This window comes from Poeciliopsis prolifica, unplaced genomic scaffold (genome assembly GCF_027474105.1).
Source record: "Poeciliopsis prolifica strain line A6 unplaced genomic scaffold, Auburn_PproV2 SCAFFOLD118, whole genome shotgun sequence".
Lineage (NCBI taxonomy): Eukaryota > Metazoa > Chordata > Actinopteri > Cyprinodontiformes > Poeciliidae > Poeciliopsis > Poeciliopsis prolifica.
In genome coordinates this window covers 178,087-201,343 of record NW_026562493.1, presented here as the reverse complement: position 1 = coordinate 201,343, position 23,257 = coordinate 178,087, and the positions used below count along the sequence as shown (strand labels likewise).

Genomic DNA, 23,257 nt, shown 5'->3' with positions numbered 1-23,257 from the left:
AGTGAACTGCAGTGAACCGCAGTGAACTGCAGTGAACCGCAGTGAACCGCAGTGAACTCAGTGAACCCCAGTGAACTGGAGTGAACCGCAGTTAACCGCAGTGAACTGCAGTGAACTGCAGTGAACTCAGTGAACTGCAGTGAACTCCAGTGAACCGCAGTGAACTGCAGTGAACTGGAGTGAACCACAGTTAACCGCAGTGACTCCTGAGGTTGGCAGTGAACCGCAGTGGAGTCAGACCAGAAGGTTTCCGCTGTCAGACCACAGCTCTCTGATTTTAGCTGTTTTACTATCAGAAGTTCTCACTGTGATGAGAAGTGGCTCTGCTTATTCCGATTAGCTAGTGTTAATTTTAGAATATTTTGAAGTCCTTCCATTTTGTTGCTCTCAGATCTTTCCCTGACAAATTTCCAGTTTTTTCTAGCAAACAGCTCATCTCTGAGCTCCCAGAATAACTCTATCAAAAAACAAAGGGCTGGATGGAAATGTTTGCAGGAACTTGTCAGGAGTTCTTGTTGCCAAACTTTCCCTCCACCACAGTTTTGAGACAATCAGAAACAAAATGCAACATTTGTGGTGCTTTGCCTCAAGGGAATTGTTAATTATGTGGAAGACGTCATGTATTTGAGTTTTGATGTGCTGTTTTATTGGTTGCTTTGAAAGCATTGTCTGAAACACATGGTATCTGCAGCTTCACTGTAACCTAGGATGTGTTCAATCATTAAATTTAATGATCCTTCAACCGATAAACTCAATGGCCTTTAAATAAACGCTCTCAATTCAAAAGAAACACAAAATCATTTTTTAAAGTAATAGAAGAAAAATAGATGATCATTTTTAATGTGAGTTAAGTTCAGATGAGCTGCAATAAAGACAAGAAACTGAACCAGCTGAAATGAAAAGAATGATCAGAATTTAATACATATTTGTATTTAAATTTTAACAGATGTTGTTCTAAGCTCAGATATACTTTTCTTCGAAGAAGCAATGTATGTGCCAAACCTTGCATTGTGTGCTGTATTAGTTCTCCATGTATGTAGCTGCCTGCAAGTTTTGCTCAGTGTGCCTCTGTCAGCCGTAAACATGTTTTCTGTATCTGCTGCTTAGCCTCCTGCTAACCCTGCGCCCCCTGCAGAGAGGCTGCCTATATTTGTCCTAGAAATCACCCAGGGCATCAAAACATTGAAAAAGTTTCCAGTGCCTCGTCCACTGAAAAGCCTGCCTTGTTCTCCAAAACTAAATGAAACTAAATGCAAATTGGGCTAGTCTGCAGTGGAACATGTTTTGAAAGTTGTGATAGATTATGATAGAATGATCAGAGTTGGTGTTAACTTTTACATTTAAGTAAATGTTCTCCGTGTTCAGGTCTGAACCAAGTTTGTTTGTTGTGGTCGCCTAACATGTTCTGTTCTCCAACCAGAGTTTAGGTCCATTTAACACTAGGCGGCATATTTATTGTTGAATGTTTTGATGCTCATTACATTACATTCAAAAATTCTGCCAGTCATAAGGACTTGAGTCTGATGCTGCATAGGACAGAGACTTGACTTGGACAAGACATTTAGGACTAGACTCAGACTTAAGTCTGGGACTTGGGACCTGACTTACACTTGATGTCTGTTTGTGTTAAATGGTTCATAGTGTCATGCAGATAGAAACTTGAAACCTGTGGTATAAACTTCTTTACTGCTCACTTTTGTTTCTTACTTTGCCTCTTGGATTGTAAGAACAATCATAACATATTATTGCCACAACCTTTTTAGTGGTTGTGTGTTTCAGAGGTGAGACATTAAAACATGTCTTGCAGTGAGACAGACCTGAACCGTTTCAGTTTGACCTCCAGCTGTTCTTCTGCCTCCAGATCATGCTGATGAGCACACCCATCCTGCGGGAGGAGAACGCCCTGAACTCCAGTAACGTGGCCATGTTCCACGGTCATCCGTGTTTCCAGGAGCCCTGCCAGAACGGCGGCCGCTGCCACCCTGAGCTGGACGGCTACGACTGCTCCTGTCCCAGCGGCTTCTCAGGGGACACGTGTCAGAACGGTGAGTCGCTGCTTCCTGTGCTGCATTTCTGTCTCACCTGATCTTCGCCGGCTGACCAGCTGAGATCAGAATCCAGATGACGGGATGGAGATCATGCTGCGGTCTTTGTAACAGCACACATGCTGATCCATTTACTGCTGTTTCTGCCTTATGAGAAAGTTCTATCCATGTTAAATGATAGAACAATTCTTATTAACCACATGTTTATGATTTATGATTATTAACCACATGCTTATGATTTAGTTTTATTCACCTTGACCAGGTTTCTGCCATTCCTGCAGAATCAACACATGATTTCAGTTGTTCCAGACTGACAGCATGAAGTACGCAGCAAAACTCTTAAAGCAAGTCATTTTTCTTAGATGCTTGTTTGCAGCTTCTGCTGCATCTTCTTTTTACAGACCATGTGCCAATGTCTGATGAAGTTACATTCCGCTTTGTTTTGTCAAATGTCTCCAAACTGAAGTTTTTTTTCCTTCTTTTTTTGGGCGGGGCACATTTCAAAAGTTTGATTAAAATTTACGACAATTTAATCGAATTATATCAGAGAATAGTGTAAACCTCAAAATCACATTTTTCCTTCCACTTGTTATGCAAATTATAAGCAAACTTTTAAAATGTTGCAAGTATGTGAAATATAAATAGGGCATGTTACCCCCTGTTGTTTTGGAGCAAATCAACCCAAAGTCAGGGTTCACACTCCAAAACATCCAAATGGCTGCAATAAACCATGTTTCATATTTTGGTCTGAACTCCTTCACACAGACAGAGAAACTGCTACTGCTGCAGTGAAGCACCAGCGTTAATCCAGTCAGTTATAAGGGGGGCAACAAGTTTATCACAGATAGAAAGTCATCATTTGAAACTAACTTTTGGACATTCATCCAGATTGTCTTTGTCCTGAAGTTAAAAGCAGTTTGTTGGTCTAAAGTAGGAACAAACTGACAGACATTTCCAAATCCCTGAAGTATCATTTAAATAAGCAGGGCTTGGATTAGGCCAGTTGGATCCTGGTACATCTCCAACAGTCAGACCTCTGATCTTTCTATCAAATAATATCAGTATTATACATGATGTCGCTTTTATGTGGCCGCTGCATTGCTGCATTGCTGGCAAAGTAATAGATCAGCTGTGAAAATGATTAAACGTGTCAGCTGAATATTCATGACAGGAAGTGGGGTTGCCTGTCCCTTTCATCATCTGCGTTAACCTTGTGCGTGCAGTCGCTGTCCCCTCTCACGGTGATTAAATCCAGCCAACCTCTTTGCTCTTTGTCAATTTGGTGTGGTCTCAGCCTTTTGAGTGTTTTCTCTGTCTGTTGCCAGCTATCCACGAGAAGTCGGCCGGAGAGACGGAGGCCATCGCCTTCGACGGACGGACCTTCATCGAGTACCACAACGCCGTGACCAGGAGGTGAGGAGGAAGAACGTCTTTTTCAGCTTCATCTCCTCAGTAGCAGCTATTAGCCAAATAACCGTCTTGTCTATCCGTCTCCTCCCCTGGTGAGTGTGATGGGATCATCAGCGGTAGGGCTTCAGGGAAACTAAGAGCCTCGCTAATCGCTCTCTCTGTGTCTGTGGGCGACCCTGCCTCGCTTTGACAGGATTTCTCTAATTAGCCAGACACTTAGCAATCACAGCCTCGCCCTGAGCTGCCGGCTCGCCGCCCCGCGCTGCAGTCGCTGCCGCCGGACAACAGGAACGCACCACTTATTATCCTGATTGGATCAATTTCTGTTATCCAACTGGAGTCTGAAGATTTGTCAGCTCAAGGAAAGAGACGGATTTGTGAGACAAAAGCAAACAACAACCTGAAGACACAAATGATGATGTAGTTTCTGTGTTTTGGTCGCCTCTGGGTTTGCATAAAGTGTAGAAGTGATGAGGCAACAGAGACAGCAGGCGTACGGTCGCTGCTCTTTACACAAACACTGCGCTGTGTGAAAACCAGGAGTCTGTCAGTCACTCTGTGTCTTGATGTGCATCTGTCTCTGTCCCTCTATCTGATGTCCACTTCCTGTCTGTGTCTCATATGAGTGTCCCTCACTGTCTTCTCCTTTCAAGCCAACTGACCAATGAGATCCCAGAGTAAGTAGACTCAGTCTGGTGTTCAGATCAAGCCCAACTAACAGAACAACTCATTTTATTTTACTCAGTTAACCCAAACAAAAAGATGAAAGTACATTCAGCTTTCACAGATCTTCATATGAAGACTCCATTTCCATCTTTTAATTTGACACATTTAATTATTTTGGAATACATTTGCAGTCAGTTTTTTGTTTTTTCCAATGCAAAGGGAAGCATGAATGTCTGCATGATAAACTTTGTGTTCAACCAGAGGAAATGAATTGCCGTATTATGATTGTGCAATAATTTATTCATGGTTAAAACTCGTTCATAAATGCAATGAATTGCAGTGTACTTTAGGTGGGGATGACTGAGGGCCGCTTGAAAGACCAGAGTGTTCGTAACGACTGAACTCTTCTGGATTTCATGGCGTTAGAACCTAAAACTTAGTGGATTACAGACGGATTCTGTTAAACAGTCCAGTCCAAAAGGTTTCACTGACTCCGTACACATGCAGAGTCTGAAAGATTAAAGATACAAAACACAACCTGTAGTTTACTCAGAATGGATGGAGAGGTTCTGTGGTCATCAATGTTCAAGCCTTTCCACAGTATTTCAGTCCAGGCTTTGACTGGACCATTCTGACTTATGAACATTCTTTGATATGAAGGGACAGTGTTGTGTGCTTTACAGCCACATAGAGCCATTTCATAGTACAATGAAGTAACTATGTTATCTTCAGTTGTTATAAATATGTTTTGTTTAAATATGACTTCAATGAAACTTGACTTAACGCCTTGAAATCGTTAAGTCATCATTGTAATGATCGTAATGATGATGACTTAACGTTAAGAAGCAGGAGCTTTTGTGTCTTTCAGAAGCTCCTGCTGTTGCCATCAGTCTGCCTTTGGTCTGTCATCATAGCAATGTTTCTCATTATGCAGCTTACAGCCGTTTCTACCAGTGTTTCATTGAGGAGCAGACACACACAGCTGTTTGCTAGTTGCTGCTGCCACTAGTCTGGAGGAGCTGTGTGGAGGGTCTGCCACGTGAGACAGAAGTTTAACTGGAGGAATCAGTAAATGAACTTATCACCAAGTGAAACACATTTTTCAGAATAATTGAACACAAAATGATGTCTGGAGGCAAAATGAACTAAGAATTTTATCATTATAATTTGCAGTTCTGTTACGTTAATGATCAAATTTTGATTAAAAAGCTATTTATTACCTCTTATTTAGCTAACGTTATGACTTTACAACCACAAACATTGTCCTTGAAAAACATTCGTCAGTTTTTAAATGGGCATGGTCAGGACACCACTTCCCTTAAAAAGGATGATTTATATTACTTTATGTTGCTGTAACAGCATTTAATCGTGTTTTCTTATTTGCTGATATTTATTGATTCAGTGGACAAAACAGGAAAAATAAAATGTATGGTAATATTGTTAGTTTTGTCATCAATTGAAATTTATTGAGACAGCACAACAAAATTCCTATGAAATTATTTACAATACATAATATATACTAAATGCACATGCCTACAAAAAAAATGGAAAAACTATTTCTAGAAACTGAAATGTGGACTTAATTAAAAGCTTATTTTAAAAATTCATTTTAATCTGACAAACGAGATCCATCAGACGTTTACTCTAATTTATTGAATATTTATTGCCTTCCATGTCACAATTAGCTTTGCACAAATAATCCTTACAAAGCACATTGAAATGATTAATTTACCTCTGAGCCACTAAAGAGAGAGAAGCTACATGGTTAGCTTAGCATTGTAATGAATGAAATAAGCTCTTCTTAACCTGCCTGCTGGGTGGGGCAGCAGGTAAACCAGGCGCTGCAGCAGGTAAGCCAGGCGCTGCAGCAGGTAAACCAGGCGCTGCAGCAGGTAAACCAGGCGCTGCAGCAGGTAAACCAGGCGCTGCAGCAGGTAAGCCAGGCGCTGCAGCAGGTAAACCAGGCGCTGCAGCAGGTAAACCAGGCGCTGCAGCAGGTAAGCCAGGCGCTGCAGCAAGTAAACCAGGCGCTGCAGCAGGTAAACCAGGCGCTGCAGCAAGTAAACCAGGTGCTGCAGCAGGTAAACCAGGCGCTGCAGCAAGTAAACCAGGCGCTGCAGCAGGTAAACCAGGCGCTGCAGCAGGTAAACCAGGCGCTGCAGCAGGTAAACCAGGCGCTGCAGCAAGTAAACCAGGCGCTGCAGCAGGTAAACCAGGCACTGCAGCAGGTAAACCAGGCGCTGCAGCAAGTAAACCAGGTGCTGCAGCAAGTAAACCAGGTGCTGCAGCAAGTAAACCAGGTGCTGCAGCAGGTAAACCAGGTGCTGCAGCAGAAATCGGCTCCAATCAGGCCGACTGAAAACTCAATCCTCACCACAGTTTGTGTTGCATCACTTTCTTTTTTCCAGATCTCTGATTGTAATTTTGAATAATTACAGAGCGGCAGTGTGCATGGCTGTGACATGTTAAGCACAGATTTATGTGCCTGTGTACAGCAGAGCTCCAGTGGAGAGCACTCCACAGTGGGCGGCCTGGGCCTCAATCTCACTTCGCTAGAGGGACAGTAGTCCTAGGAGCCAGGCTCTCAAAGTTTAATAGATGTTACAGTTGCTAAGAGCAACCACAATGGGCCTGGATCAAGGCAAACCAATCAATTTAGCAGGATTTCATTTTACAAAGATAATGAATTCCTTTTTTTTTTCCAGCAGCTGTTAAGTAGAGAGTAAAAAGGCCAAAATGTCAAACTATCACCTTCGGGTGCCGTTTCTGTGTCTTTGAACGGTCGATTCGCTGGACTCATTTCAAGGTTGACGAATCACACATGACTCATCTGATACTGTTTGACCCCATTCTTTGACAATCGGACAATTTTTTTCACCCAGCGCTTTCATCTCTCAGCAGAAGGTAATTGCAGTGGCGCTGTGGTGTGCGGCGCCATATATATATTTATATAGATATATCTCTAAACAGATATAGACATATATATCTATATCTATACATAGATATAGATATATATAGAAAGGGACTGCTCAATAGTTGGACGCTGACTTTCAAGCCAGTCGCTGACTGATGTAAATGTACTTTATCTTTAAAAAAAAAAGCTTGAAAAGCTAGGATATTTCTTATTGCTTCCATTCTGACTGTTCCAATTTATTGAGGAGCGTCTGGGTTATCGGGGCTGATTCTTCCTGTAATCTCACAGCAGCTGTTCTGGACTCTCCATGCGTTCGATGGAGGAGTGCAGCAGATTAGGCTTTTGCAGCTCTGGGTCTCTAAGGGAGACCTCTGTGAGCCGCTGTGCTCACAGTGTTCTCCCTTCCTTCCTCCCTCCTCCTCCTTGTTTCCTTGTCCCTGTTTGCGCTTCCTCTGCATGACTTTCTCCCTGCTCCCTTAAGTCCTGAATCTCTGGAGAACCCATCCGACCAGAGGTGAGTCTCTTAAAGCTTTTCAACTTTGCCCTGTTCACTTGTATGCCACCTTTGTTTCATCCCTCAGCTCCTCTCCAGACAATCCCTCCTTGACCTTTGACAGGCCTAAAGTCTCCTGTTCGATTTAAAAAGTCACCAAATGATCATTTTTATATGGCTAACATGTCAAACAGCCTCTTCTGATATGCATGCCCATATATCTACTGCCTCACAGGCAGGAATGTCTGATTAACTTTGGACTTTAATCAAAAACATTTGAACCAGAGCACTGATGATACTAAATGGAACATCAATACATTTTAAAAATAATAATTGGCTGCACAAATTTGAATTTTAAGAATGTAGGACAGACTACGACCAGCAGGAGGCAGAGAAACCCACATTTAAATTGCCCCAGATTTATTTTAGACCAATATTTTAAATCATTTTCTGAAATTGGCCAATAAAGATGTTAGCGCCGATATATGGTGCTTCCTGAATTAGCATATAATGCTATGGTAACCAGTGGTGCAGAAAAGTGAGTATGCATTACATGCAACACATAGGGATGCCATGCTAGCAAGGGCGCCAGAAATAGTGAAAAAAATTCAAGTCATCATTTTCTGTATCAATCAAATTTTATTTGTAGAGCACATTTCAGCAGCAAGGCATTTCAAAGTGCTTTACATCATAAACACAAAAACACAAAGTCATGCATCATGAAATAAACAATACATTGTTCCATATTACATTTCAAATAAAACTCTAAACAGGTGTGGGTTTAGTTGAGATTTAAAGGAAGTCAGGGTTTCTGCTGTTTTACAGTTTTCTGGAAGTTTGTTCCAAATTTTTGGTGCATAGATGCTGAAAGCTGCTTCTCCTCTCTTGGTTCTGGTTCTGGGGATGCAGAGCAGAACCAGAACCAGAACCTGAGAGTCTGGAAGATTGATACAACAACAGCAGATCTTTGATGTATTGTGGTGCTAAACCGTTCAGTGATTTATAAAGTGTTCTCCCTGTAGTTAGCTGTTATTGATCATATCATGTGTGAATGATGTGATCAGTAACAGAGGCCTGATGCTGATCAGCTGCCTGTCCGCTCCTTCACCTCCAGTTCTGCCGGGCTCAGTGCAATAAAATAAAAATGAGACAAACTCCACCTGTTGTAAGTGTAACTCCGGACTAACAGTGTGGCACAAAACTTGCCAGTTCAGCTTCTCAGCCGCTTCTGCCCACTCCTTTTCCTCTGACCACTCCTGCCACCTAGTGGTAGAGTGTGGGTGCCTTCTGAGGACCTGTGAGCAGCAGATGATGCCCAGAAAGCAGCGGCATCGCAGCAGGAATCAGTGCAGTGGGATTCAGAGCGCTAAGTGCCAGCCTTGTTTTATTCATTGTACGTTCTGCACCTTTAATAACCTTGACCTTATCACTGACAAGCTGCTGCGGAGAGATTTACTGGGCCTTGTAAACTCTTTGAGGGCTTGCCAGGAGTCAGGTTCACCCAGGCTTCATTTTTGTTTGTTCACGTTTATTTTTCTCCCTTTGAGGAAAAAAAAAAAAGAAAATGTGATGCTCTTAAATCTGTTTACCTCAGCAGCTTTAGATGGATATAAGGGGTGTATCGGTTGCCAAGTAAAGGGAAAAAATGGATTTCTTGATTTTGTTTTTTGCTTTTTGCAAATATCTGCTGAGGTGAACTGGCCTGTAATAGTTTTAGATTTTACTGCTTTCATAGTGAAGAACCCTGATTCAGGAGCGCGCCCCTCCCCTCTCCTTTCATTTGTTTGCTGTTCTGTGTGCCAGCTGCTTTTTCTCCTCATGTGTCTTGTATAATATTCTGCTTTTTTTTCCCATACTCGGTAGCTGTATGCGTCCTCCTCACCCTGTCTTGTCTTTCTGTGTAGACTTCGTTTGAAAGTAGCAGAATCCGTTCCAGACGAGTGAACAGTTGCAGAGAATCCGCCTGTTTACATTAGGATTGCGTTGGCTGCATTTTCCCTCTAAGTGTTTCTGTATGCAGCGGCGGCTGCTTCCAGGCGCTTCGTCTTCCTCTGCGCTGCTGAGGCGGTGGAAGCCTCTTAAGGATAGAGGAATCAGCTCATCCCCTCCCAATGCTGCAGCGGGTGAAGAGGCGGGAGATGTAATGGCTGCCCAGCTTAGCCTCAGTAATGTTGCTCAGGCTAACAGGGAAACAGAACACACTACTTCAGAGCTTCGTCTTAGTTTCTTTAGATGCTGTTAGAATTTGACTCACAGCCCAAATTTCAGGGATTTTAACAGCAAATACATTAAAATCATGTAGAAAAAATGCTGATTTGTGTCCAGTCTTGGTTGTGATGTGTACTTACCTCCAAGTACATATTTCACTACAGCAGTGATTTAGTTTAAAATCCAGCCTTTAATTTAAAAGCATCTATTCAGTAAGATGAGAAGTAATTGATGTTAAAATCAAAGATCATTAGTGCTTATATAATCATAATTAGTAAACCATTACGATCTGTTCCCACAGGAGACAAGTATAGAACATCAATATATTCATGTTAGCAGCCCTTCAGAACTCTGTGCTTTCCATAGCAACCAGCAGAGATTAGCTGCATATCAATGAGTTGTGTCCTACCATGACAAACATTAACAGGTTTTCTTAAGTCTTCTTGTTATTGGGAACTCATGACTTTGGTCACGTCAGATCATGAATGAACGTGTGAAAAACAACTTCATAACGACTCCTGCTGTGGCAAAGTGATGTCATCTGGGTTCTTCTGACTCTTATTTGTGGTTTTTATTTTTGTAGAATTTCTTTTTTTTTATGAAATTTTATGAATGATTTTGTTTTATGAGACGATGGATGAAAATGAGCATTTTGCTAAATCCGCTATAGTTTGCAACTATAAAGTTGTACATTCATTAATATGCACCGTCACGTTTAAACAAAAATAACCAATCAAATAATTGAAAGGTTGTGCTGCTGCAAATAAAGATGAATTTATTCTCAGGTATTTTAATCATCTTCATGCGGCTGCTAGTAACTGAGTCCAGATAAACTTCTGGCATTTACCTGAAGACATGCTGGGTCTGGTGTGGGTCTGGTGTGGGTCTGGGTTGGGTCTGGTTCTGATGCGCTGTCCGTGTCCTCCCAGTGAAAAGGCTCTGCTGGTCAACAAGTTTGAGCTGAGCGTGCGGACCGAGGCCACGCAGGGTCTGCTGCTGTGGAGCGGGAAGGGCGTGGAGCGCGCCGACTACATTGCGCTGGCCATTGTGGATGGCCGGGTCCAGATGACCTATGACCTGGGCTCCAAGGCTGTGGTGCTGAGCTCATCGGTGCGTGTCGACACCAACCGCTGGATACGCATCAAAGCCAGCAGGTAAGAAAAAATGGAATCAGCAACAGAAGCTTTCTTTCTCCCTTACTTTCTTCCTCGTTCAGTTAAAGGAGGATTACACTCAATCCGTATGTCTTTGTGTTTCAGCTCACTGTGTGATATCTCGCCTGAATCCTCCGCTTATTTCCGAGTTGATGACTGATTAGTTTCAGATTAAGGCTGCTTTCATGCCCGGTCACGCCAACGTTTGAAGCTTCACACAACAGACAGGCGCAGTGTGGAAGTGGCAGCTTAGACATGGTGATCAGGGTTCAGACGGAGAAGCGCTGCTGCAGCCCAACATGTCTGCACACTCTGCAGAACAAGATTCATGAGACAGAACTGTAGTATGCATACACAGAAAGTGTTGGAACCACAATGTCTTTTCTACATTTTGTCCCATAGAACCATCCCAACCTGCTCACAGAGCGTATGGGGTCACTTGTAACGCATTTTATTAGGATGTAAAGTGATTGACCAAGAAGTGCATAACTGTGAATATATTTTTATAAACACTCTGTTAACTGTAGAATCTATTTATGTATATTTTTCGTGATAAAACAGGTGGATGTAACTTTGCTGAATCAGCTCCACCTCTCTGTAGCTCCAACCATCTCTTTAATTCTAATCGGTGTTTCTGAGGAAAACCTTCCCGCATCATGACAGGGCCACCGTGATGTTTCACTGCTGCATTAAGTCTAAAGTGCAGGGCCAGCTTTCCTCTATTTTCAGTTAAGTTTCATTTTGGTCTCATCTGACCAAAGCCACTTTTTATTATATTCACTGTTTCTTTTATTGCAGAAATTAAAATAAACCTTTATGGGTTTCTTAAACATTCCTCTTTTTTTAACCACTTTTTAATGGAAGTCAGATTTGTAAAGTGAAATCTAATAATTTTCCTGCAATTTTACACAGCACTACTTTATGTGGTTACATTAAACGCCAATAAATATTTAGAGGTTTGTAGCTGAATGTGGAGAAGTGAATAAACCATTTTGAAGGCATTGTTTGCTGCGCTGCATAATGTCGATATTGGCTGTTAGATAAGTTAAATGTGGACATTAGTTACAGACTTCTGAATTAAAACAGGACAATTCACTGAAATATAATAAAAACATTTATTTCTGTTTAATATTCTAGATTATCATTAAATGAAAATAATTCTTCTTTCCATATCAGCTGACTCTCTTGTAGATTTTGTCCTATTAAAACCATAATTTAGCAGCACTTGTGGAGTTTATTTTTTTCTGTTATTTCATTCTGTAGTTCATCTAATACAGACATGTTTAATCCAGGCAGCCAACACTGTCATGGAGGCCCAGTCTGACCCACACAAATTATGGATAATCTTCCTCCAAGTGGAAAAACTCAAAAAGCGAGCGGCACCTTTTTTTGCACAGTGATGTCACTTGAATTGATTTGTTCATTAGAAACAAATTAACAGTGTGAGGGTTGAAAAAGAGCTATTTAGCACCTTCTGCATGTTCTCTGCTTTATCGCAGAAGAACATTTGTTTCCAGCTTCGCCTCAAACGGACCTCTGGGTGGATAATTAGATTGGTTTTTGTCATTTAAGGCGAGAACAATCGATCCTCAAAAGGCCGCTCACATCCATTTTCAAACGGATCTCATCCCAGGCTTTCCTCCTATTTACAGCGGATGCTGAAAGATGGCATCATTTAGAGATAATGTTGGGAAGCAAAATTCTGCAGCATGCAGCTCACATAGCTGCACAGATTTCTGTTTGTGCCTCACTTTTAATTACTCTCGGCTGGAGACTTTCTTTAGTGAATTTTAATTTTTGCAGTCTTCAGATTTGGGGAGTGTGTGCAGAAAGGAGGCGCCTCAATGAGTGAAGCTCCTCCAGCATCAGCTGCTAGGCTAATTTAGAACTCTGCATTAGCCTATGTGAATGTTCACTTTACTGGAAGTAATTTGATGGAGATAGATTTGCTGCTTCTCGTTAACAGGAAACATCGTACCGGCCTAGAAAACGCCTGGGCTTCAACTTCACTTTGATCCCAGTCTGAAATAAGACTCCAGTCCTTCCTTCCTTCCTTCCTTTCTGTGTTTGTGTTCTTCTTTCCTCATAGTGATCTTTTGTATATGAATTTCAGATTGATCTTTAGGAAGTTGGACGCTAATAATTAGAGTTGAGACACTCACTGGGTGATGCATGCATGAGACCTGAAGCTGCCTCCATCTTTCTTTTGGTCTGCAGGGCGCTTCGAGACGGCTCTCTGCAGGTGGGCAACGAGGCGCCAGTGACGGGCTCGTCTCCTCTCCGAGCCACGCAGCTGGACACAGACGGAGCGCTCTGGTTAGGTAGGTCTCAACATTTAGAACTCCAAATAGTTCTGACTGTGTGTGTGTGTGTGTGTGTGTTGGTTCCCTCTAACTACTCGTGCAGCACTGCCAAATAGGAGTAATAAACTTATTGTGGAGGAATAGCAGAAAAAAATGACTGTAGTGTTTGCAAAAAAGTTCTTTTCATTACTGAGGTGAGAAATGAAAAAGTGTTTCTGACTAACTCCAAAGCTCTTCCTCTTCTGAATTCAAAGTGACCAAGCAGCCGGTTACCTGGCAACCTGGAGTTCAATTTGGGCTGACTTTGGCTTTAAGGAAAGTTTTTAAAGAGATCACTCTGAGAAAATACCAGTATAGAAGTGGAGGCAGTCAGTCTGTCAGACGGCTCCGGCGGTCTGTCAGACGGCTCCGGCGGTCTGCCAGACGGCTCCGGCGGTCTGCCAGACGGCTCCGGCGGTCTGTCAGACTACGGGAGGCAGCACAGTGGAACAGGCGCTGATGGAGCCCTGCAGCACCAATAGCTAATCCTCACGCAGCCTCCTATCACCAGCGCTTCTTCATCCTAAATCCCTTTTTGCCGTTCATCATTAATTCATCTGTAAATTGCATGAAATTAGTTGACTTCTGATTCTGAGGTTCCCAATCCGATTAATGGGGGAAAGGACAGCGATGTAAAGAACCTGAGAAGGGAAAAAACAAACCGAGTTGCAATGGCATCCAGGTAAAACATTAACAGGCAGGCTGAGCGCTGCAGAAATGCTGAATAAAGATGTTTCATGCTGATTTAGCTGGAAAGGCTCTAATGGCAACTTTGAATCTGCTGACTTTGAAAAGTGGCTCACACAGCAATTAGGAAATAAAGTCTTTAAACACATCAGGGCTTAGTAATTCTTTAGTTTTTGTTTCAGCAGGTTTGAGGTTAGCTGGAGGAGAAGAAAAGGGACAAAAGTAATAAAGTAATAAGAAAAGCCTGCAGTTAGAGAGGAAGCTAACACCAACATTGTTACCAGTTAGCAGCTAACACTAGGCAACAATTTACTGAATGTGTGATTATGCTTCCTAAGACGTGACAAAAAGTGTCATATCTTTTTGTCAGCATAACTAGAGTGGAAGTTTTACAAATTGTTTGGAATATCTCTGTCCAGGTTTAACCGCTCTCTGTGGGTCTTGTAGTTTCAATCAAAGGCAGTCCAGAAATCCCATGTGTTTCTTCCAAAAAACAAACGTATATCTCCTAGAATGTGCCATAATATTGTCTTTTCTTTCAAAGAATACTTCAGGATTAGATAATTAGCTTAATTTTAAATTAGTAGTCAGTTTAAAATAATGAGCAAATTAGTTCTTTATTGTTTTGTGTGGTCAACACCTTTCATCGCTCCTGTTTCTCCTTTGTCACAGCCACTGTGAAAGTAAGAGGGTACAGTCAGGTCCTCCGTACCTCTAAAAGATTTGGTGCAGGTACCCAGTACATACATGCAAGAGAGGGGAGTGGCTGTCTGCTGGACAAAATCAATGGTTGCACTGTGCAGCCGTGACTGAGCAGTGTTTCAAGAATAATCTAAACACGACTTTATCGGTTAATAAACAGCTTTTTTCCCATTTCCCATTATTGTTTCTGAACTCTTGGTGTTTTGCTAGAGCGGGGGTGCAATACGCGGAAGGTTTGGAACTGATCTCAGCATTAGGTGACAAACTCAACCACCAGGACGCTGAGACCGGCACGTCATTATCTGGCTCACTTATCAAAACATACAACAAAAAATCAACACAAATAATAATCTCAGTAATTATTGGTTCAACAAAGTGTTGCGCAATTCTGTGCGTTTCGGTTCCATTACCAAAATCACTAGCAGAGGAGTTTGAAATGAATTATTCAACCATTGTAGTGTTCAGGGAGTGCTTATTAATAATCACAAAATAAATATCAAGCCTGAAAACTGAATATCAAAACGGACTGAGTGATTTTTACATAATCTCTGCTCAACTGGTTGCCATGGACTCGCGTGTGCTTAAACAACAGAGAGAGACGGAGAGTAAAGAGGTACTAGTGGTTTTGAATTGATCACCTGTTCGGGTTATTTGACCTTTTCTGTGGTTCATCACAGCTGCTGTAATTTCTGAACGTTCAATAAACGACAAACTTGGACCTCATTCGTTTGCAAGTATACATAATTCACAACAAACATCAAATACGGTTAATATGTTTCATTGAGTACATAACCTTTTTCAACCTGCACAGCTCCACTGTTGAAAATGAGAAGGTAACATTCACAAATGACATTGAAATAAAATCCAGTCCAACATCTGGTTTGAGGTGATTCCATGAGAACCTGTTGGAGGAAAAATATCCCAACTTCACAAGATGTGCTTTTAACTTAACATTTCTCTTTGGTTCCTCCTATCAGTCTGAGAGTCAGGATGAGGAGGCGCCATGTCAGGAAGACGAAGTGGAAGCTGCTGGATTTTCAGAACAAACAGGCCTACTGTTTATCCCTCTGTCTGGACACAGCACCAATATAACCAGTTTAGAAGCTAAAATGAATGGTTATATGCCAGACATGGAAAACTGTGATGCATGAAGGTCTAATAGCATCTCACAATGTCAACATTGCAGCCAGTGGGCTGAGCGAAATACAGATCCATTATGGAGCAATTCAAGAGGTACCCAGCTTTTATCACTTCGCAAAAACATTCATCAGCACAGAAATTTCAAAACACACAAAAGAGCCTCATGTCAGGCATCATATCCAAGCATCTCAAGGATCACTGATGCAATCCTAATCCACAAGGACCCATCAAAGGGTCCAATCCCACCCAACTACCGACCAATAACCTGCCTCTCCACAACCTGGAAGCTCATGTCAGGCATCATAGCGGCCAAGATAAGCAAACACATGGATAAACACATGAGCACGGCACAGAAGGGTATCGGTGTAAATAGCAGAGGAGCCAAACACCAACTCCTCGTAGACCGCAGTTGCCCGAGACTGCAAAACCCGACACACCAACCTGTGCATGGCTTGGATTGATTACAAGAAAGCCTATGACTCAATGCCACATACTTGGATCATTGAATGCCTAGAGATGTATAACATCAACATGATTCTGAGAGCCTTCATTGCAAACTCGATGAGGCTGTGGAAAACCACCCTGGAAGCCAACTGCAAACCACTTGCACAAGTGTCCATCAAATGTGGCATATACCAAGGAGATGCTCTGTCCCCGCTACTGTTCTGCATAGGCCTGAACCCCCTCAGCCAAATCATCAACAAGACTGGCTACGGATACCGACTCAAAAACGGGGCCACAGATATTAAGACTAGAACGCCATCCGTGTGGATGACATCAAGCTGTACGCCAAGAATGAGCGAGACATCGACTCACTGATCCACACCACCAGGATCTACAGCACTGACATTGGGATGTCATTCGGACTAGAGAAGTGTGGTCGGCTGATCACAAAGAGGGGGAAGGTGATCCACAAAGAAGGAGTCTCACTCCCACAAGGAACAATAGCAGACATAGAGGACAGTTACAAGTACCTAGGTATACCACAAGCAAATGGCAACCTCGATGAGACCACAAGGAAAGGAGCCACAGCTAAATACCTCCAACGAATAAGGCAAGTCCTGAGAAGCCAGCTCAATGGCAAGAACAAAATCCGTGCGATAAACAGCTATGCCCTGCCAGTAATCAGATACCCTGCTGGAATAATTAGCTGGCCAAAGGAGGAGATAAAAGCCACAGATATTAAGACTAGAAAGCTACTAACCATGCATGGAGGGTTCCATCCCAAATCCAGCACCCTGAGACTGTACACGAGCCGCAAGGACGGAGGCAGAGGACTAGTGAGTGTGAGAACCATTGTCCAGGACGAAACAACTAAGATCCATAGATACATCAGGGAGAAAGCCTCAAGAGACAATGTGCTCAGTGAATGTCTCAGACAACAGGGAACGGAGGTTGAGGTGCCAGAGATACCATCATGGGAGGACAAGCCCCTACATGGGATGTACCACCAGCAAATAACCCAAGTGGCTGATATCAGTAAATCCTACCAATGGCTGGAAAAAGCTGGACTCAAGGACAGCACAGAGGCCCTCATCCTGGCCGCCCAGGAACAGGCCCTAAACACCAGAGCAATAGAGGCCCAGATCTACCACACCAGACAAGACCCAAGGTGTAGGTTGTGCAAGGAGGCCCCTGAGACAGTCCAGCACATAACAGCAGGGTGCAAGATACTGGCAGGGAAAGCGTACATGGAGCGACATAACCAAGTGGCAGGCATAGTGTACAGAAACATCTGTGCAGAATATGGACTGGAAACCCCGAGATCAAAGTGGGAAACACCCCCAAAGGTGGTGGAGAATGCCAGAGCTAAGATCCTGTGGGACTTCCAGATCCAGACAGACAGAATGGTAATGGCGAACCAACCAGACATTGTCGTAGTGGATAAACAACAGAGGAAAGCCGTTGTGGTAGATGTAGCAATACCAAGCGATTGCAACATCAGGAAAAAGGAGAGACTGGAGAAATACCAGGGAAGAACTGGAGAGGGCCTGGAAGGTGAAGACCACAGTGGTGCCTGTGGTCATCGGGGCCCTCGGGGCAGTAACCCCCAAACTGGAGCAGTGGCTACAACAGATCCCAGGAGCAACATCAGACATCTCAGTCCAGAAATGTGCAGCAGTCCTTGGCACAGCCAAGATACTGCAGGACCCTCAAGCTCCCAGGCCTCTGGTAGAGGACCCGAGTTCAGAGGATGAGAACCACCCACCAGCCCTGCATGATGAGTTAAATCCTCTGCACTGTGCAGAGGTGTGCAACAAATGGGAGATTTGGTTTAATGATGCTAATGTGGCTCTAGTGGCTCTCCCACTTTGTGTCTGTTGAGTTTTTAACAAGATTCACAGAAACTGTTCTGGATGCTGGAGTTCATGGGACGAGTTTCTCAGATCTCTGCGCGGCCGGGCTTATAAATTCTGGCTGACTTAGTGGACAACGCTTTCGATATGGTTTGATGCATCGTGTAACCGGAAAGATAATACTACAAGTAGTATTAAAATAATATAAAAGCAGCGTGATGCAAGCTACAAGCTATAAGCTATAAGCTCCTCACCAGGCTGAACCTGCATGATGAGGTTAGCGCTGGTTTGTTAACCACTAACTTTCGGGCCAACCAGGAACAAATACATGAAGTTTACAGGGAAGACAGAGCCGGGCGCTGGGCAGCGTGTTGAGCTGGAAACGCTGCATATAATTCTTTGTTCACAAAGAGAAATCTCAACGCACACCTCTGAATTCACAACTACCAGTTATTTCTGCGGTTCATAGAGCTGCACAACCAGAGCTAACACGCAGTGAGGTTTAACTCTTACCTAGAGTTCTCCAAAGAAAAAAGAATTTCTCACAGGAAGTTGATGGAATATCCATACAGATCAGCCTGTGTCCAGTTTGAGTGAAAGGAGGCACGCGTGGAACCACTGAGGCAAAGTCAGGTAAAGCAGGTAAAGGCAGCACAAGGTAAAGCGTAGAGGCTTCCAATGCATAAACTCTGAACTTATATTTTATCATTTGTAAACCTATCCTTTAGGAATAAATCTCCTCTGCTAGTGAAATGCTCAGAGCAACAGAGATGCTCGCAATCCAGCTAAAAAATGAAACATTACTTTTAGTTATTATTTTCCTAAAAACATAAACAAGCAACGCTCTGCCTGGCGGGGGGCCAGGCTTATAATACTCTTGGGGAAAGCCTGTGTGTGTGTGTGTGTGTGTGTGTGTGTGTGTGTGTGTGTGTGTGTGTGTGTGTGTGTGTGTGTGTGTGTGTGTGTGTGTGTGTGTGTGTAAACTTTTGTAATAGTACCGCCAACAATTAAAACTATTTTCAGCCCTGGTCATAGCTTCGTTTTCTGTAGCTGCTATTCAATTTTTTTTGCTTTGATTTGAGAAATAAACTGTCAGCCTGTCATGTCATTAAATTCCATGTCAAAAGGTTGAGACCTTTTCCTGTTGTGGGCAACGGGGCCCGGCGAATACCCGTGGTTAAACGGACGGCGGAGTCCGGCGGTAACAGGCGCTTAAATTCCGTGTCAAAGGGAAGGGGAAAGAAAGAGGGGAAAAAAAAAAAACATGGTATTTTATTCTATGTTGCATGCCTTTGTGTTTTGTGTTTATGATGTAAAGCACTTTGAAATGCCTTGTAGCTGAAATGTGCTATACAAATAAAATTTGATTGATTGATTGATTGATTGATTGATTGATGTCTGTCAGCGGCGTCTTCTTGTGAAACATCAAACGCTGGGACACAACCTGACAAGCCCACCGTTCACTCTGGTTGTTTGGAGCGGCGCAACGTTTCAGGAAATTTTCAGCTTTAATTTGTTCACAGATCCAATCCCACATCCTGCCAGGATGACTGCATGAGTTTGGTTATATATGAGTTAGATCAGTTTACTAAAGACACGGTGATGAAACGCTGAGGACGTCTGAAGCTCTGAATAGAGACAAAAATGACCTCAGCGATTCCACTTTCTCTTATCTATGACCTCTATAACAAGGTGATGCCAGAAAACATGAACTAGTCACTTTAATTTAAAGTTATGTTTACTGTTGGGAGAAATGCTCCTTAGCCAGGCTCAGCACACACATTTTCAGCAAACTTCTATATTTCTCGCTGGATTATGGTTGAAGCACTCAATCAGAAATCATGGTTCGTTTTCTCTCATTAATCTGTATTTCGGTTGATGTTCGAGTCATTCCAGGAGCTCAGTGTTGCCCCTTATCCACTTCAGAATTATTTTCCTGTCGGTTCTGTCCCAGTTTCAATATTCTGACCTGAGTTGTAACCTAAAGATAAAGGTTGGTATAAATGATGAGTCCAATCAAAACTGAAACCAAAACTTTTGGTTCATTGACAAAAACAGATTTTTCTCCTGATTCTATCTTCAGAAAAGACGTCGTCCAACGCATCGTTAGGTTCTGATGTTTACTCTGAGGATCCTCAGCGTGTCCTGATCGGAGTGTGTTGCTGTGTGTGTCTGTGTGTTCATGTCCCTCCGTTCCTCGTCAGGCGGCCTGGAGGTGCTGGGCGTGGCGCGGCGGCTGCCCAAGGCCTACAGCACTGGCTTCGTAGGCTGCATCAAGGATGTGGTGGTGGACGGGGTGGACGTCCACCTGGTGGAGGACGCCTTGAACAGCCCCAAAATACTACACTGCTCTGCAGCCAAATAACCAGGAAGAGAGCGAGCACTGCGAGACCAGAGAAAACAACAAATCAAGAAAGCCTCCCTCCATAATGCCCATGTCTCCTGCTGTAACTATTTTCTATTTTTGTCTACTTTTCATCACTTTTTATATGGGGAAATGATGAAATATGTTTTTAATTTGTGTTGGAATTTTTTTGCCATTTTCTTCTGCATTTCTACTACACTTTATTTTTTCTTCCATATCCAAATATTTGTGGAAAAAAACTTTTTTCATTGTATTGATTTAGTTGTCACCTGAAAAACGACACGTTTTGTTTTTAATTTCTCATTACTTGAACACAGCTCTGATCTCTGGCTGCTGCCTTGTCTTGGTGCCAAGCATAGCCCTCACATCTTTGTGTATTCGGAGCCGCAGCACCGTATGCATAGACTCTATCCTGGTATTATTCAGCCCGCTATATTTTCCTAATAAAATATCAACATAGCTGCTACAGTGACTAAGTGCACTGTCCAGCCATTCCATCGACTCCCATCTCACAGCTACAAAGAAAGAAAGAAACGATAAACCCGCTCGCTAGTCGACTCTCATCAGAGCCTTTAGTTTTTGAAATATGACTAACAACCGCGCCAGCGTGATGGAGAGAGCCCTGTGTCCCACAATGACTCTCATTTCATTAACCATGAATCATAGATACCCATAAATGTTATAAATATAGACTTCTATATATAAATAATACCTAAGACTGTGAATATGTAAGATGGGTTCTCTTCTGAGACTTGTGCTTTTCATGTACTGTTGTGCATTCTGTTCTACAATCACCAGATGAACTAATGTTGACCACTATAAATGCATGCACGTCTGCAGTGTTGGTTAGAATCTGGATTTTTTGTTTTGTTTTGTTTTATTGACACTCTGTTTCTAATATAATAACTACTTTTACAAAAGTGTATTTTATTTCTTATAGTTGCAGAAAGTACAGGATTGGGATTATGCTTTAAGGTTGTGGGTTTTTTAGTTTGTTTTTGGTCTTTAGTGTTCTGTTTTGTTTATTGGGAACTGTTAGTTTTTGCAGGAACACGATGAGCTGTTACCGGATCTGACCTTAAGGAGGTGCTAAAAGCAAAGGCTGAAGAAGAAAGACAGAGAGGTGAAAGAAGGGGAGAGATACAACTCCTGGGAATATCCTGTAAAATACTCAGCTGTTGTCACTAAAAGACACAGAGAGAAATTTAAAAAGAAAACAAACTCCCATAACTCTTGGGACTCCATTCATTTCCTTTTTTTAATTCCGAGAACATTCCTGGAGGAACAGATTTTAGCTTCGGCTGTTGAGTGAGAGTAAGACGGGTGACGGGTTGAAGGAGAAGCTGGTACGTTCTGAAGCCATAACAGCCACAAAAATGGACAAGAACATCCACAATCCCACAGAACTCTGCTTGTTAGCATAGCAAGGCAACGGACTGTTGCAACACGGAGCCGATCGCAATAAACTGAGCTGACTGACTTAAAGACACTTGTTTTGATATGAGAACCTTGGCAATATTCTGAGACTAAAATCATGCCTGTTTGTGACTGAGTATCAATGGTCTTCTACTGTTTTTACTTTCTCACTTCTGTTTCTCTTTGAAATAATCAGGCCACTTGTGTTTTTCTTTGTTGTGTTTTGTACAGCCCCGCGGTTTTAAAAGTGTAAATTAAGCAAAAGTGTGATATGTGGAGGTTTCTGTTTTAGTGATATACACTGGAGCCATGTCTGACTTGTCGATACACTCATGGATTGATATACTTCGACGTGGGAGCGATATCATCACCCTGAATTTTAGCGTTGTGTTGTGTGTGTCCATGCTCTGGGAACCCCTTTCTGGTCTCCCAAGACTGGGTTTTATTTTTAACAAGCTATATCTTGGAATCGAACCCAAATGGGTTGCTCCTGTGTGGCTTTGGTGGAAACTGAATTGCCTTAAAAACAACCTGCCACCTTTGCTGTGAGCAGGCCATGAAGACATCACCTCATCTTACCGTTTCCTTACTTTTAGCCAGTGTATTAGCCTCATTCCAATAATGTAAATGGAGTAATACATGATGATAATATTAGTAATAATCCCAAACATAAAAAAGATCCCAGAGGGTTTCTGCAAAAATGTTTTTTTTAATCTATTTACTGTTTTTTCTCTGTTTTCTGTTTCTTATTTATGTCTCCATGTGGATTATCCTCCATGTCTGACCTCTGTAAACTAAGTCTGACTGTGCAGACCTCGTCAACGGGCATCGCACCGAGTAACAGTGGCATGACCTGAACATTACTAACTTTATGACCTTTGTCTTGTGTTCCTACCACCATTAAATAAAAACATCAACCAGATCCACCTTTTTCTCCTTCCTCGTCTTTAATTTGAGTTTTCCAATTTCTCACTTTAAGATATTAGCGGTGGGTCTTGATTAAAATCTTCAATCAAGTTAATTCCAGGATCTGTAATTAATCACAAATAATCAGACTTTTATTGAAAACTATTGACACAATATGCAACATTTTCAGTTTAATCCAACTTTAGCATTTTACAATACTATTATTTAAATTTCATGTGATTCACGAACATCTGAATGAAACCCTTTCGAAAAATACTAGTTTAGAAATGTGGTTGGTGGGCGCTGACATTAGCTATGTTGACATTAGCTATGCTGACATTAGCTATGCTGACATTAGCTATGTTGACATTAGCTATGCTGACATTAGCTATGCTGACATTAGCTATGTTGACATTAGCTATGCTGACATTAGCTATGCTGACATTAGCTATGCTGACATTAGCTATATTAACATTACCTATGCTGACATTAGCTACGCTGACATTAGCTAT

General features: G+C 42.4%; 1 protein-coding gene across 9 annotated transcripts in view; it reads left to right on the top strand.

The window, feature by feature from the left end:
- The window catches only part of agrn (agrin), a 386,496-nt gene extending 363,735 nt beyond the window's left edge, over positions 1 to 22,761 (top strand). For 4 of the 9 annotated variants that reach the window (XM_055024310.1, XM_055024314.1, XM_055024309.1 and 1 more), the window contains 7 exons: positions 1,862 to 2,045; positions 3,371 to 3,458; positions 4,109 to 4,132; positions 7,517 to 7,549; positions 10,666 to 10,890; positions 13,108 to 13,211; positions 20,263 to 22,761. In XM_055024310.1, coding sequence (XP_054880285.1) covers positions 1,862 to 2,045; positions 3,371 to 3,458; positions 4,109 to 4,132; positions 7,517 to 7,549; positions 10,666 to 10,890; positions 13,108 to 13,211; positions 20,263 to 20,423 — 819 coding nt within the window. In that variant the 3' untranslated portion in view covers positions 20,424 to 22,761. The remainder of the gene's footprint in view (positions 1 to 1,861; positions 2,046 to 3,370; positions 3,459 to 4,108; positions 4,133 to 7,516; positions 7,550 to 10,665; positions 10,891 to 13,107; positions 13,212 to 20,262) is intronic. The other 5 variants (XM_055024315.1, XM_055024313.1, XM_055024312.1 and 2 more) reach the window with 2 other exon arrangements.
- The last annotated feature ends 496 nt before the right edge of the window (positions 22,762 to 23,257 follow it).